The 16,692-nt window shown below is 43.8% G+C and overlaps 1 protein-coding gene across 1 annotated transcript in view; it reads left to right on the top strand.

The window, feature by feature from the left end:
- LOC145335827 (solute carrier family 26 member 6-like) overlaps positions 1-16,692 on the top strand; it is a 121,125-nt gene that overhangs the window by 89,053 nt on the left and 15,380 nt on the right. The window contains 6 exon segments of the mRNA XM_080181556.1: positions 5,577-5,690; positions 7,268-7,345; positions 7,597-7,692; positions 10,540-10,646; positions 12,012-12,081; positions 15,639-15,731. Coding sequence (XP_080037682.1) covers positions 5,577-5,690; positions 7,268-7,345; positions 7,597-7,692; positions 10,540-10,646; positions 12,012-12,081; positions 15,639-15,731 — 558 coding nt within the window.

Here is a 16,692-nt window from a genome sequence, read left to right as displayed (position 1 = left end):
ATGAATGGGATGGACAGGATAGAGGTGGAAAGACTCTTCCCGCTCAAAAAAGACAGTAGGACTAGGGGGCACAGCCTCAAGATAAAAGGGGGGCGGTTTAGAACGGATTTGAGGAGGAACTTCTTCACTCAAAGGGTGGTGAATCTCTGGAATTCTCTGCCCGTTGAAGTGGTGGAGGCTGCCTTGCTAAATATTTTTAAGACGCGGGTTGATGGGTTTTTGATAGGAGAGGGGATTAAGGGTTATGGGAAGAGGGCAGGAAAGTGGAACTGAGCAGCGACAGATCAGCCATGATCTTATTGAATGGCGGGGCAGGCTCGAAGGGCTGGATGGCCTACTCCTGCTCCTATTTCTTATGTTCTTATGTTCTTATGTTCTAAGCGAAATAAAACAAGTAATTATGAATTTAAGACATATAAGTTGATACTTTAAATGCATTTCAAAGTATTTTACTGTGATTATATGTTTAGCCAATGCAAGGTACCGAAAGGCATAATGGGAAAGTTTAGTAATTTAGAGCCAGAGGCCTGGGAACCCATTAGTTAGCAAATTCATATCTGGGAGATTTTTAGGAAGGAACCTACTTTGTAACAACATGAATAGGTCGATTCACAGCCCAGACATAGAGTTGGTACGTCTCTGGACACAGGAACACATGTCTATTAAGCTTGGCAGTGAGCCAGTGGGAACTTCCACTTTGACCTTTTGCATCTACCGTATCCAGGCAACAAGGAAGTAACTTTTACCAAGGTGGGAGTAACGTCCAGCTTGTATTGGACAAATGAGAAACCATTATGCTGGAAAGTACTAAGCAATTGGCTGAAGTAGCTCACAAAGATATATATTGATGTATGGACATTAAATGATATTACTTTTAAGGTAATGTAAGGCAGAGAATCAGATTAAGCAAATGTATAACAGGTGTTATGTTGCCTCCCTGATGCCAGGGCCCTCGACGTCTCTAAGTGGGTACAGGGCATCCTGAGATGGGAGGGTAAACAGACAGATGTCGTTGTCCACATTGGCACTAATGACATAGGCAGGAAGAGGGAAGAGGTTCTACAAAGACAATTCAGGGAATTAGGTCGGGAGCTAAACAGCAGGACCTCGAGGGTAGCAATCTCAAGATTACTCCCTGTGCCACGTGCTATTGAGGCTTGAAACAGGGAGATAGTACAGTTGAACATGTGGTTAAAGAGCTGGTGTAGGAGGGAGGACTTTATATATATGGATCATTGGGATGTCTTCTGGGGAATGTGGGATCTGTGCATGAAGGACGGGCTGCACCTGAACTGGAGGGGGTGGGGAAAGTTACCTTGGCATTGGGGGCATGAGGAGGGCTTTTTGAAATCACCTTTAAAATGGTTTCCTCGTGCATATTAAACTCCCTTGAAGGACTGTGAACCTCTACTTATTAAAAACCAGGCCCAACTCCATGAAAATTGCCAAGGAGCCCTAAGATGTGCGGGTTAGGTGGATTGGCCATGCTAAATTGCCCCTTGGAGTCCCAAGATGTGTAGCTGAGATAGATTAACCAGGGGAAATGTGTGGTTACGGGTTGGGGAGGAGAATGGCCTGTGTCTCTGTCAAAGAGTTGGTGCAGTCTTGATGGGCTGAATGGCCTCCTTCTGCACTGTAGGGATTCTGTCTATCAGCCTTGGGTTAACCATCATAATGCTTTCTTTACAGGGATAGGGTAAAGGAGAGGGCCTGGGTAAGATACTCTGTCAGAGAACCGGTGCAGACACAATTGGCAGAATGGCCTCTTCTGCACTTTTTGCAGGATTTTGTGATTCTATGATTCTAAGTAGGGCATGCCTATCTCTGTAATGGGGTCAGCCTGGGAATAGGGTGAGGAATCCCAGAATTGGGACACACCTGCCATTTTTAAAGGGCTCTAAGTTATCCTGATTTGGTGAAAATTCAGCCCTTCATGTTCCTTATACAATTTGACCATCTGTGTCGAATGTCATCTTTATATCTTCAGCATTGTTACATCGCATCAATTTTTTTTCGCATCTTTTTTCCACAAAGAACATGAGTGGATGAAACTTCAGCCCTGCTAAATGACAAATCATCCTTGGCCTTCTTTGAGAAATGCAAACTTTGCATCCAAAAATCAATCAAAGTTTAATAACCCACTCTATATTTGCTTATCCATGTATCTGAAAGATTTGCTCTTGAGGGATGAATGTTTGGGGGGACTCCTCCAACCAGCCGCTGCAACTCAGTTAACTCTGTTTCTCTGGGGTTTCCATGCATTTTCTACCAAATCTACAGGCGAGTGGGATAACCCCTGTGAACATTCAACCTTACGTCTTGTTAATTAAGGACCAATTGATGTTAGTTGGCAAGTTGGACAAGTGCCAGATTGTGGCGACTAGGGGATTTTCACAGTAACTTCAGTGCAGTGTCAATGTAAGCTTACTTGTGACACTGATAAATAAACTTTAAAAAGTCTACTTCTTTCTGAAGAGGGCATCAGTCCTTACAGAGGAATTAATAGATGTTAGGCTCACATGATTATAGTGACCGAGGTAGGATTGAAGATGACATTTATAATTCGATGTTGGAAAGTTTGGAATGACAGAAGCTGTCAAATATAGGCTATAATAAACTGGCTGGTTGAACCAAATGGCATTATTCTCATTTCAAGAATTTTATGGTTTTAATCGGGTTTCAAAGAGTCCAAAGAGTGCAGATTAGGGTGATTGGCCATGCTAAATTAACCCTAGTCTCAGGGGGATTAGCAGGGTAAATATGAGGAGTCACGGGGATAGAGTCTGAGTGGGATTGTTGTCAGTGCAGTCTTGATAGGCCGAATGGCCTCCTTCTACACTGTAAGCATTCAATGATTCTGCTCAGCATAATCCTGCCTCTCAGAGCAAGCTAGTGACTGACAAATGTCAGTGTTGTGTATCTGCAAGATAAGCTGGGTATGGTTCAATAGCAATTCTTTTCTTTTTGGACGCATAATTTTATGTTGGTGTTTACATGCCTCCTAATTGACGTTGAATAACAAAATTTATTGTTATATATCCACAGCTGTGCAGCTGTTTCCAAGTTATCACTGATAATATTCATTTGCTATAGAACATTAATGAAACCACAATTAGGAAATAAATATTGTTTTAGGTCATTTATATTTATATTTCTGTGTGTTGAGTATACGCTACTGCTTTAAGTTTAAGTCTTGGCTTTAGCTTTAAGCTTAATTTATATTCCTGTAATTGTGTGTTATGCAAACTTGAATTTTGGTTTCATTTTTTAATAAAAAAGTCACCTACAAGTCTGTGGATTTGTTTGTATACCTGCACCTTAATGAGGTTTTACGACTTTCAAAGTAAGGGGGGAAAGCTATGCAATTGCCTGGCAACAAGGGACCTGCAGGGACAGAAGAAGCCAAGGTGACCCAGAAGGAAACATTGGTTCACATGGCAATGTGGAGTGGCACACAGCACGAGCCAAACTAAAGGACAGGAAGGTCGCAAAACCCGAAAGAGAGACGGAAGGAAGTCCCAAGAAGTCTATTGCATCAAAGGGAAAGAACAAAAATCTGGGAAAGAGTCCCGTTAAGAGTGAGGAGCAGAGGCTCCAAGTTAAAAGCCAGAGGTGAAGATTGCAGTCCTAGGATAATGTGGGCGTGTGAAAACCCATAAATCCAAGGAGATCCAAAAGTTGGTGACTCCTTACTATGAGCCTGTGAAGCAGTGGTATTTTACAACTGGGGATCCATGCGATTGTGTGGAAAGTGAATCTTGAATGCACCTGGTAATTCAGGGGAGAGAAACAGCAGAGGGAGAGCTTGAAACCATGGAAGTTGATCCTTGGTGAAGACATCTGAGAGAAAACATTGGTTGGGAGAAGGTTCCAAGGCATGTTCTTCGAGAGCAGAGATTGGAAACCCTTGCGTAAAAGATAGATTCCAGTGACGCCAGTTGGCACACAGAGTGACAAGCATCTGGGGGAGAATTGATGAGAGATCCATAGCATCTGTTTGGTTGGCATTTCTTACCTGGTTTCAGATCATGGGTTGTCTGACCACAGTGTGCCTCTTAGACTGTGTGTTTGCTGCGAAGATTAGAATGTAAGATAAATTTTGTAACTTGTGTTATTCTTACAAATCTAAATGTATTTGGAAAGGTATAATTGTGGGTAGAGTAGTATATTATAGTTCACATTTTCCTGTTTACTCAATGTTTTATTATGTCGTTAAAAGTTCAGCAGCAGTCTCTATGATGTAGCCATCCTCCATGTTCATAGAGCCCCACAGTTCAGAAAGAGGCCATTCAGCCCATCGAGGCTACACAAATCACAATCCCACCCAGGCCCTATCCCAATAACCCCATGCATTTACCATAGCTAGCCCCCAACACTCAGGGGCAATTTAGCATGGCCAATGCACCTAACCCGCACATCTTTGGACCGTGGGAGGAAAGCGGAGCACCTCGAGGAAACCCACACAGATATGGGGAGAATGCGCAAACTCCACATAGACAGCGACTCAAGCTGGGAATTGAACCGATCTCCCTGCGCTGTGAGGCAGCAGCACTAACCACTGTGCCACCATACCGTGTTACTAAACAATACAATAAAAGTTAGGATCTATCAAACCAGGTTCCACACTGGGATGTGACTTGTCCCGTAGTAACATCAGCTGGGATCATAACAACGCATAATTGGAAATGGATGTTTCCATTAGATTTGTATTTAATGGGGGTGAATGAGAAATGGTTTAATACACTAGTGATCTCTGCAGTAAGAGTAAACAAGGAAGCACACTGGAATTCTCTTTCATAAAATCCCTACAGTACAGAAGGAGGCCGTTTAGTCCATCAAGTCAGTATTGACCACAATCCCACCCAGGTCCTATTCTCGTGACCCCACACATTTACTCTGCAAATCTTCTGAGACTACGGTCAATTTAGCATGGCCAAGCCACCTAACCAGCATGTCTTTGGACTGCAGGTGGAAACCAGAGCATCCAGAGGAAACCCACACAGACACAGGGAGAAGGTGCAAACTCCACACAGACAGTAACCCGAGGCCAGAATTGAACTTGAGGCCCTAGCACTATGAAGCAACAGTGCTAACCATTGTGTCACCACACCACCCAAAGTTCGGCAGCACTCTCTGGGACTCTGTTCATCGGCCACTCTCCATGTTTATAGTTTCATGCAATGCAGAAGGAGACCATTCAGCCCATTGAATCTGCACCAACCACGATCCCACCCAGGCCGTATCCTCATAAACCCATGCATATATCAGATGATGGAGTGGGATGTGCTATGATCCATTTGAATTCTATACCCAAGCCTCATAGACGTTTGCCAGAAACGAATTGGATTATTATCTGAAAAGGAAGAATGTACAGGGTTATGTGAAAAAGGCGGGGGATTTCATTTCTCTTTTGGAAAAGCACTGTAGACCTGGCAGGATGAAAGACCTGCTTGGACGCTGGAACAATTCTGTAATTCTGTGAAATTGCCTGCAGCAAAAAAAATTGGCGCTGTATTGTGGAAACTATCCTGCATGTTAAAGGCAACACGCTTCACTGTGCGATCTGTTTATTGCAGGAACTGATAGCACTGGGTCTCAGCAACTTTGTGGGAGGATTTTTCCGATGCTTTACTGTGAGCTGTTCCATGTCCAGGAGCCTGGTTCAGGAAACCACAGGAGGAAACACACAGGTAAGGAAGGAGTTTTGTTGTCTAGGCCCCCATGACCCAGGTACCTCAGGTCTTATTACGTTGCCCTTTAAGAAGTATTCCCAATGCTCCTGTTGAGAAACCAAGGGAAGAAGACGAAGGCAGTGATTTATTATTTCTATCGTGGCAGCAAGCGGCTGCCAGCTTCAGTATCAGCTGCTCAAAGGTGAAAGGGTATGGAATATAGATGGGACATAGAAACTAGGAACAGGAGTAGGCCATTCAGCCCTTCAGGCTGCTGTGCCATTCAGTATAATCATGGCAGATCATCCAACTCAGTGATCTGTTCCCATTCCCCCCACCCAATATCCTTTAATCCCTTTAACCCCAAGATCTATATATAACTCCTTCTTAAAAACACACAATAACATGGCCTCAATTGCTTTTTGTGGTAGTGGATTCTACAGGCTTGCCACTCTCTGGGTGAAGAAACTTCTCCCCATCTCATCCTAGGGTTGGAATAGTGGCGCAGTGGTTAGCACTGCTGCCTCACTACACCAGGGATCTGGGTTCGGTTCCTGGCTTGGGTCACTATCTGCGTGGAGTTGCATGTTCTCCCTGTGTCTGCATGGGTTTCTTTCAAGGATGGCAGTTTCTTCCCACAGTCCAAAACTGTGCAGGTTAGCTGCACTGGCCATGCTAAATTGTCCCTTAGTATCAGGGGGAGTAGCTGGGGTAAATGCATGAGGTTATAGGGTGGGATTGTGGTAGTTGCAGACTTCATGGACCAAGGGGTTTCCTTCTGCCCTGTAGGATTTTATGATTTTAAATTACTTATCCTGTATCCTTAGACTATAACCCTGCTTCCTCCCATACCTTGACACTGTCCATCTACACTTCCTGTGCCTTGGCAAAGCAACCAGCATAATTAAGGACCCCACACACCCCAAACATTCTCTCTTCCACCTTCTTCCATTGGGAAAAAGATACAAAGGTCTGAGGTCACGTACTAACCGACTCAAGAACAGCTTCTTCCCTGCTGCCATCAGACCTTTGAATGGACCTACCTCGCATTAAGTTGATCTTTCTCTGCACCCTAGCTATGACTGTAACACTACATTCTGCATTCTCTCATTTCCTTCTCTATGAAGACATGCTCTGTGTAGCACACAAGAAACAATATTTTTCACTATATGCTAATGGATGTAACAATAATAAATCAAATCAAATCAAATGTTTCTGGACTCCCCTGCTGTCGGGAGCATCCTTCCCTCATCTACCCTGACTAGTCTTGTTGTAATTTTGTAGATCTCTATGAAATCCCCCCCTCAATCTTCTAAGCTCCAGCAAATATGATCCTAATTGACTCAATCGGTAAGGGGACAAAGGGTTATGGGGAGTGGGCAGAAAGGTGGAGACGGGGCCAAGATGAGATCAGCCATGATTATACTGAATGGCGGAGCAGGCTTCTGCTCCTAGTTCTTATGTTATATTTTGTAATGTTATGTTAATCATTTTCTGAATGTCGGTGATCTTTGTCTTGAAGGAAATCAGTGTCTTTTTGGCTGGCCATGAATGTGTTTGTTACTCAATCCTCTTCTTGATCCAATCATTCACAGTTGGCTGCTGCAGTGTCTAGCATCGTTATCCTGGTGATTATTCTGGAAGTTGGAGCTCTGTTTAGCCAACTACCTAAGGTATGTCACCTTGTTCATTCCCACTGGTGCTACATTCAATAAAGTATATAGATGTCCTCGCAGCTGTGTTGAGTGGGGGAATTTAATAATGATACTGGATATTGTCAAATTGATTATCATTGTGCTTAATGAATATTCAGTCCTGGGTGAGGAGCATATGTACACCCACACACTCACATACACATGCACACACAAATTAACCAATGACGCACCACACAAGTAGTGTTAACGTCTGTGTTTCCTACATTCAGGCTGTCTTAGCCTCAATTGTCATCGTCAATCTCAAGGGGATGTTTGAGCAAGTGACCGACATCTGCCACTTCTGGAGGACAAACAAAATTGATCTGGTAAGGGTTCAGATATAGAGTCATAGAAGTTTACAGCTTGGAAACAGACCCTTTGGCCCAACTTTGTCCATGCTGCCTTTTTTTTAACCATCAAGTTAGTCTCAATTGCCCACATTTGGCCCATAACCCTCTCTGCCCATCTTACCCATGTAACTGTCTAAAAGTTTTTTAAAAGACAAAATTGTACCCGCTTCTACTACTATCTATGGTGGCTCATTCCAGACACTCACCATCCTCTGTGTGAAAATATTGTCCGCCTGGACCATTTTCTAGGATGGCACTACTGCTTCACAGCACCAGGGACCTGATTCTGAGCTTGGGTCACTGTCTGTGTGGAGTTTGAATGTTTTCCCCTTGTCTGCGTGGGTTTCCTCTGAGTGCTCTGGTTTCCTCCCACAGTCTGAACGCAGTGCTGGTTAGGTACATTGACCCGAACAGGCACCAGACTGTGGCGACTAGGGGAATTTCACAGTAACTTCATTGCAGTGTTAATGTCAGCCTTACTTGTGACTAATAAATAAACTTTTAACATTAACTTTTTATATCTCTCTCCGCTCACCTTAAACCTATGCCCTCTAGTTTTAGACTTGCCTACTTTTGGGAAAAGATCTTGACTATCGAGCTGATCTATGCCCTTATTATCTTACAGACCTCAATAAGATCACCCCTAAGTCTCCTATGCTCCAGGGAAAACAATTTCACTGTATTCAGCCTGTCCTTATAACTCAAAACATCAAGTCCTGGTAGTACCTGAGAAAATCTGCTAAATGTAGTATCTATTCACACTGAGAGAAAATATATTCGCTGGTTATCTTTATCATGTGAGCTTTGCTGTTGCTAGTGCCACTATTTTGATGCAGTGCAGTCCCCCTTATGATTCAACAATGTCTATTAATGCTGAGGAAGCTCAGGGTGCATGAATCAATGATGCAACAGGACTAAGGGAAAGTCCTCCTAGACTGTGACTTCCAGCTCTTAGATCTTCTGCTGGAATATTGTATAATACTGGGAGTGCTATGTCCTGTCTCACCAGGTGTATCTGGCATGAAGAGATAGGTGAGGCTTACTGTAACAGGCCTTGGATTCCCAAAGATGAAAAGTTCAGTATTTTGTTTAAAGTTTTTGAAGTGAACCCTGAACAAGCCAGCTTCTTGACTCATTTCTCAGTTCTTCACAAGAGGGCGAGGATGAGAGGTAGGAGAAATCATAGAAAATCATAGAATCATAGAAACCCTACTGTGCAGAAAGAAGCCATTCGGCCCATCAAGTCTGCACTGACCACAATCCCACCCAGGCCCTACCCCCATTCCTACATATTTACCCACTGATCCCTCAACCCTACACATCTCAGGACACTAAGGGGCAATTTTAGCATGGCCAATCAACCTAACCCACATATCTTTGGACTGTGGGAGGAAACCGGAGCACCTGGAGGAAACCCACACAGACACAAGGAGAATGTGCAAACTCCACACAGACAGGTCCCTGGAGCTGTGAAGCAGCAGTGCTAACCACTGTGCTATCAGGCCACCCAAAGCTGCAGACAGATCTCCAAATGGCTAAAAACCCAAGTAAGCAAGGTTTTCTCTCTCACTTTGTGGCCTAGAGAAGGATCATTGCCGAATGGCTTGCATTCAAGCAGTTAGCAGAGACACACTCCCCTCATGGCTAATATTTCATTTGATGGAATCTGGCATGTTTCAGTTACTTGTTTTTATTCTAACTGTCATGCCTCTTGTCCATACTTAAATGATTCCATTTTGAATTTGTTTCATCCATTAAAGCCATTGGATAGAATTTTCCCATCCCACCTGCCACAGGAATTGTAGCAGGCGAATGTAGCAGGAATCGCTATTGATGGCCCTCTAAGTCAGCTAAGAGATCATGGCATTGACCATCCCTGCCATGCTTCTTCCTAACCTGTTGACCATGTTTGAGAAAGCAGGAGCCTTCACACTCACAAGACTGAGCAGGAATTCCAGTACAAGGCTCCAATACATCTGGATGCCAACCTGATTTCCAGCCCTTTTGATATACTCTTGTTGAAGGTATGGTAGGGATGAGTCATGGAGTTTTGACGTCAGCATAACTCAATAAACTGAAGGTTTGCCCCTTTTTAGCACTGCTACATCATTTACAATATTAAGCCTAATCCAAACAATAACTTCCTGGTTCAAGTTCCACTCCAGGACTCAAGCATAAGAAACGTAGGCCAACACTCAGGTGCAGTACTGCAGTGCGACCGGTACATTGTCAGAAGTATCAGCTTTCAGGTCCCATCGCCCCTCTCAAATGGATATAAAACATTTCGTGGAACAATTTAAAAGTAGAGCGAGGGGAATTATCCCTGGCGTCCTTGTCAAAATATAACAGCTTGCCTTGAGCAGTCAGAATGTTGTGCTTTCTATATCTTTCTACATCAGGGTGACACAGCGATTAGCACTGCTGCCTCACAGCACCAGGGACCTAGGTTTGATTCCCAGCTTGGGTCACTGTCTGTGTGGAGTCTGTGTTTTCTCCCCGTGTCTGCGTCGGTTTCCTGCAGGTACTCCAGTTTCCTCCCACAGTCTGACAGACATGCTGGCTAGATGCATTGGCCATGCGAAATTCTCCCTCAGTGTACCTAATCAGGTGCTGGAGTATGGCGACTTGGGGATTTTCACAGTAACTTCATTGCAGTGTTAATATACGCCTACTTGTGACACTAATAAATAAATTGTAACAATGACTATACACTTCAAAAAATACTTCATTGGCTATGAAATGCTTTGGCCTAAGGAAAGTTACCATACAAATGAAAGCATTTCTTTATTGCCTTTGTCTAATACTTTCCCTACTGCATCATAGGTTGTTTGGATCGTCACTGTCATTTTCACAGTGTTATTAGGGATGGATTTTGGATTGGCTGCCTCCATTGCATTTGCATTGCTTACCGTGATCTTCCAGACACAACTGTGAGTAATCTAGCCACATGTCCTTTCCCATGCATTGTACTTCTCTTTGTTTCATTATGGCTTTTATTAGGATGTAATAACATGTAAGGGTAAATTAAAGTAGGGCTCAGACTAATAGTAATTGTTTCCATTTATTTTCAGCCATCTCCAGCTGTATTTGGGGGGAGGCAGTGGTGTAATGGTATTCTCACTGAACTAGTAATCCAGTAGACCCAGGTTCGAATCCCATCATGGCAGATGGTGAAATTTGAATTCAATAAAAATCTGGATTTACAGTCTATGATGACCATAAAACCCGTTGTCAATTGTGGTTTAAAAAAAACCATCTGGTTCACTAATGTTCTTTAGGAAAGGAAATCTGGTACCTGGTCTGGCCTGCAAGTGACTCCAGACCCAGAGTGATGCCTTCCGAAATGACCTAACACTCAGTTCAGAGGCAATTAGGGATAGGCAGAAAAAATGCTGACCCAGTCAGCGATGCCCAAATCCCCTGAACAAATTCAAAAAACAAATTAAGAAACCCCTCTAGCAGTCAGTAATAATTCTATTAAAAGATTGAGTTAATTTTGTGTAACATCACACTCTTCTTTTGCAGAACAGTGTGAAGTGGTGAAGGAGTTTAACAGTCTGACGGGCCATAACTTTAACACTTCTTTCAAGGCAATTACTATAGGGTGGTTAGTTCTATGCAATGAGAAGGTATTATCCCCAGCCTTTGTGATGTGCTGTGGATGTCAGTCCAGCATTCAGAGCTGGAAATGTTTGAGATAGCATTCGCGCCCTATACCTTTTGACTTAGTAGTAGGAATCCAAAGGCTTGCACCTCTGACATTGCAACACTCCTCAAGCACTGCATCTAAGTGTCAACATAAATGAACTTCTTAAGTATCTGGAGTGGATTTTGAACCTACTGCCTCAGTGGTAAACCAGCCATTGAATGTGAGGTGAGATTACACCAGTAAATTATGTCAGCAATATAATAAATAACATTGCACTTAATATATCAAGGTCAACTTGGATGGAATTAGTACTTCCTTAACTATTAGCACTAGTTTTACTTACCGTGTACTTGGGCAACTTATTGTTGCCATTGTTGCTTCAAGACCTCTGCTACGATGTGTGATAGTAATTTGAGAAAATGTGGTGCTAGCCAAGCTTTGAGTCCAGAACCCACAATATACTAGCACAGTTTCAGAGAACAAAGGCAACTCAGGAAATTCTGGTGATTTCAGTAAGAGATCTGACAATCCCCAGATCCAACTGAGCTGATTAAAACAGAAGGAATATCCTTGTTATCCTATTTAGTTACTTTAACATTTTCCAAATTTGTATGTAACTTCTCACAGATCCAACTTTCTTTTTCAGACCCAAATATTCAATTCTGGGACAGGTTCCACAGACCGATATCTACAGGGACGTCAAACACTTTGATGAGGTAGTGTGAAGATCAGTATTGGCAATAACAATTTGGATGTTTGTTTGAGGGAAGAATGATTAAAAGATAGGAAGCATAAGAATTGAGGAAATGCTCACCAAAGGCAATGAGTGAGGAATCATAGAATCATATCCCTATAGTGCAGAAGGAGTCCATTTAGCCCATTGAATCTGCACCAACAACAAACCCACCCAAGCCCTATCTCCGTAACCCCACGCATTTACCCCACTAACCCCCCTGACACTAAGGGGCAATTTAGCATGGCCAATCCACCTGACCTGCACATCTTTGGACTACAGAAGGAAACTGGAGCACCCAGAGGAAATCCACGCAGACACAGGGAGAACGTGCAAACTCCACACAAGTAGTCACCCAAGGCCAGAATCGAACCCGGGTCCCTAGCACTGTGAGGCAGCAATCACTTTGCCACCATGCCGCCCATATGGAAAAATTGCAAAAGTCTGTAGCACATTAGAAAATATTTTCTGGTTCATAAATGGGGACTTAGAGCTGGAGAATTGGGTGGCACTGACAGCTTGAACAATTCTTTTCATGCTGAGGTATACAGAGTAAAGGTTACGTCTAACAGATAGGCAGAAAGTTCCTGAGAGGAGTAAAGTAAAGTTGCCATAGTCCCAGATGACTATAGACCGCTTTTCCTGGTGATGACTTAACCTGAGGATCACAACACCTCAGGTGAGGTGTATGGTTGAGAATGCAGGCCCTTTGTGTATAACCTCAGCAGGTATGGGAATTGAACCTGTACTATTGGCATCACTCACCATCTGTCCAGCCACTGAGATAAATCCTGTGCCCCACAGCCCCTTGAAAGTAGTACCAACCTTGGAGCAGTGGAAAATAGTATCAGGAATGCAGGACCATGTTTTTGGGCAGAGACATGAGGAGTTGGAATTTTGTTTCTCAGAGTAGAGAACATTCGTGGGTGATCTGTTTGAGGTGTTCAAAGGTTGATTGAACAGGTAAGGAGAAGTTGATCCCACTGGCTGGAGAATCAGTAATGAGAGGGCACAGATTTCAGATAATTGACAAAAATCCAAGTTGTCCTAATCTGGAATGCACCCACCTGAAAACGTAATAATAATTTTCCAAAGGAAATTGGATAAATACTTAAAAGGGAGGAATTTGCAGTTACAGAGTCATTGAGTCATAGAGATTTACACTATGGAAACAGGCCCTTTGGCCCAACTTATCATGCCGCCATTTTTTAAAACCCTTAAGCTAATCAATGGGGGAAAAGCAAGTGAAATGGGACTAAATGGATAGCTCCATCGAATATCCACCGCAGGAATACAACTAGATGGCACTGAATATGATGGCCAGAATTTTACCACCCCACCCGCCACAGGAAGCGGAGCAGGCGAGAGCTGCCAATGGGAAGGTCCGTTGACCTTGGGCGGGATTTTACACTTTCAGGATGAGCAAGGCTATAAAATCCTGCTCTGTAATTTTTGTGGTCTAATCCACAGGTCCGTACTATCACCCAATTTCACTGATGTTAACTTGTGCCTGTTTCAGTTTTTCAACTAAAATTAATGTTTAACTGAGTTAGTTTGGAGATATGTCGATTGGATTGTGCCATTACCTTGTGCTCAGTCGAGTCGAGACTGACAGGATACAAATTTCATACTGCCGGCTCATATCAATGATTATAGCCATGCAGCCTAGGAGGAAGCATAAGGACATAAGAACATAAGAACATAAGAAATAGGAGCAGGAGTAGGCCATCCAGCCCTTCGAGCCTGCCCCGCCATTCAATAAGATCATGGCTGCTCAGTTCCACTTTCCCGCCCTCTCCCCATAACCCTTAATCCCCTCTCCTATCAAAAACCCATCAACCCGCGTCTTAAAAATATTTAGCGAGGCAGCCTCCACCACTTCAACAGGCAGAGAATTCCAGAGATTCACCACCCTTTGAGTGAAGAAGTTCCTCCTCAACTCCGTTCTAAACCGCCCCCCTTTTATCTTGAGGCTGTGCCCCCTAGTCCTACTGTCTTTTTTGAGCGGGAAGAGTCTTTCCACCTCTATCCTATCCATCCCATTCATCATCTTATACGTCTCAATGAGATCTCCCCTCATTCTTCTAAACTCTAACGAGTACAAGCCCAGTTTATTCAGCCTCTCCTCATAGCTCAACCCCCTCAACTCCGGTATCAGCCTAGGAAACCTCCTCTGCACTCCCTCCAAGGCCAAAATATCTTTGCGCAGGTGCGGCGCCCAAAAATGCACACAGTACTCCAGTTGCGGCCTCACCAATGCCCTATACAGCTGCAGCAAGACCTCCCTACTTTTATATTCAATCCCCTTCGCTATGAAGGCCAGCATCCCATTCGCCTTCCTGACCACCTGTTGCACCTGCAAGCTGGGTTTTTGCGACTCATGCACAAGGACCCCGAGGTCCCTCTGCACCGTCGCCTGCTGCAGTTTTTTGCCCCGTAAGTAATAGTCCTTCCTACCATTCTTCCTACCAAAGTGGACCACCTCACACTTGCCAACATTAAATTCCATTTGCCATTTCCTGGCCCATTCGCCCAGCCTATCTAGATCCTTCTGCAGACTCTCCACACCCTCCGCACAATTTGCCGTTCCCCCAATCTTGGTGTCATCAGCAAATTTTGACACTCTACACTCGGTTCCCTCCTCCAGATCATCTATATAAATGGTAAAAAGCTGAGGCGCCAGCACCGACCCCTGGGGCACACAGTAACACAGTCAGCAGAGGGGCAAGGTTTGTGCATGGCTAGCATCTAGGAAGGTCTCATTCCCATTTGAGATTCAGATCAAGGGGGCATCGTTATACCAGATCCCAAGGCCACAATCGCCAGTCCCTGTTCCATCCTCCTTCGTATTCTAAGAGAAGCCAGTCTCTCACTCCAATGAGGTCCAAGTCCAGATTTCCAATTAAACAGGAAAGTTGTTTGCTTCAAAACATTCTCGGAAGGGCCCGAGTCTTTGAAAAGACAATTGAAATGGAAAGGCTTTGTGAATAGCAAAGCAACGGGGTCCTTATCATCTGACCACCTTTTAACCATGATGTGGAGATGCTGGTGTTGGACTGGGGTGGGCACAGTAAAAAGTCTCACAACATCAGGTTAAAGGCCAACAGGTTTATTTGGTAGCACGAGCCTTCAGAACATTGCCCCTTGACTCACCTGATGAAGAGGCATTGCTCCAAAAGTTTGTGTTACCAAATAAACCTGTTGGACTTTATCCTGGTGTTGCGAGACTTCTTATTGTGCCCACCTTTTAACAAACCCAGATGTTTCAGTGCCTTTTTGCATGCATGCATTCCACAGAAATGTATTACCGCTGTTCACTTAGCTCAAGTAAATGTTATTAATTGAATGTTGTGAAACAAACTGTACAGCTTAATATAAAGGAAAATTACTGTGGATGCTGGCATTAGAAATAAAAACAGAAAATGATGGAAAATCTCAATAGATCTGACAACCTCTATGAAGAGGGAATAGAGCTAATGTTCCACATGTGGATGGCCAACGGCTTCAATTCTTGGTAACCTGGTTTGGATTCCTTTTTAGGCAAAAGAAATTCCAGGAATCAAAATCTTCCAGTCATCTGCGACCGTGTACTTTGCCAATGCTGAGCTGTATGAAGAAGCGCTGAAGCAGATGGTAAGGAAATCGATTTGAAGACCCACTTTCATTCATATTGTAGTCACGGGCAGAGACAAGCTTCTGACTTCCATTAAAACCAGGACAAATCTCTATTGTAGTGCAATCTCTAGACAGACATCTGTCTGCAAACTCTCAACTAAAACAGAAGTGAGTCAAAATATGCCCACTTTGAAGTGACATTGGTTCATTGGAGAGCTTTCTGAAAATTGCAACAAGAATGATCCTTTGGGTTATTTCTTCTAAAGAAAGGCTTGCAGGACTAAGACTAAGACAAGGAGGAGTTGTGATGCAGGATGTAAATGCTGAGAAAAATGAATAAGGTTGGTGTAGTGTGGGAATGTGGCAGCACATTGGTTATGTTATTTAGTAATACAGAGGCCTGAACCAATGATCCGGAGCCATGAGGCTGTCAAAACCTGACCCGGGATCCCAGTGTTGTGCTTAAACTGCATCCCTCCCTTTAGATGTAATTGGCCCATGATTAGAAGCACCTAGCACCGCCAGGACGTTGGAGCTTCTGCCTGGCACCAGTAACAATAGCAAACAGCTGTAATGTTGGGAGCTATTTACAGCAGGCAGCATCTGGGAAAGCTAAGGCAGTGGAACAAAGCAGACAGCAGCTTTGCATGATAAGATCAGAATCAGCCTTAATGCCAGAGAAAGTTGACCCTGCAGATTTGTTTCCTAGACAATTGAGAATTTTATCTGGACCCCCATGGCGCACTCGATAGCTGCGTATTATTGTGCACAAGGCTATTTGAGCTCGCCAGAAAACAGCACTGAGGATTGCGTTTGGGAACAGACCTTTGATATTTCAAACTGTTCCTGAGGCAACAAGATCCCATGATGACGGGTGGGACTTCCCGCACACTCTGCAGCATGTTTCACAGTGGTGGAAGCAGCCTGCCACTGGCCGGTGGCAGGATCTTGTGATCCCGCTGCTGTTAATGGGATTGTC

This window comes from Carcharhinus amblyrhynchos, chromosome 3, assembly GCF_965287045.1.
Source record: "Carcharhinus amblyrhynchos chromosome 3, sCarAmb.v2.hapA, whole genome shotgun sequence".
Lineage (NCBI taxonomy): Eukaryota > Metazoa > Chordata > Chondrichthyes > Carcharhiniformes > Carcharhinidae > Carcharhinus > Carcharhinus amblyrhynchos.
Note: the sequence above shows the minus strand (reverse complement) of the source record. Positions and strands in the feature narration are given on the sequence as shown.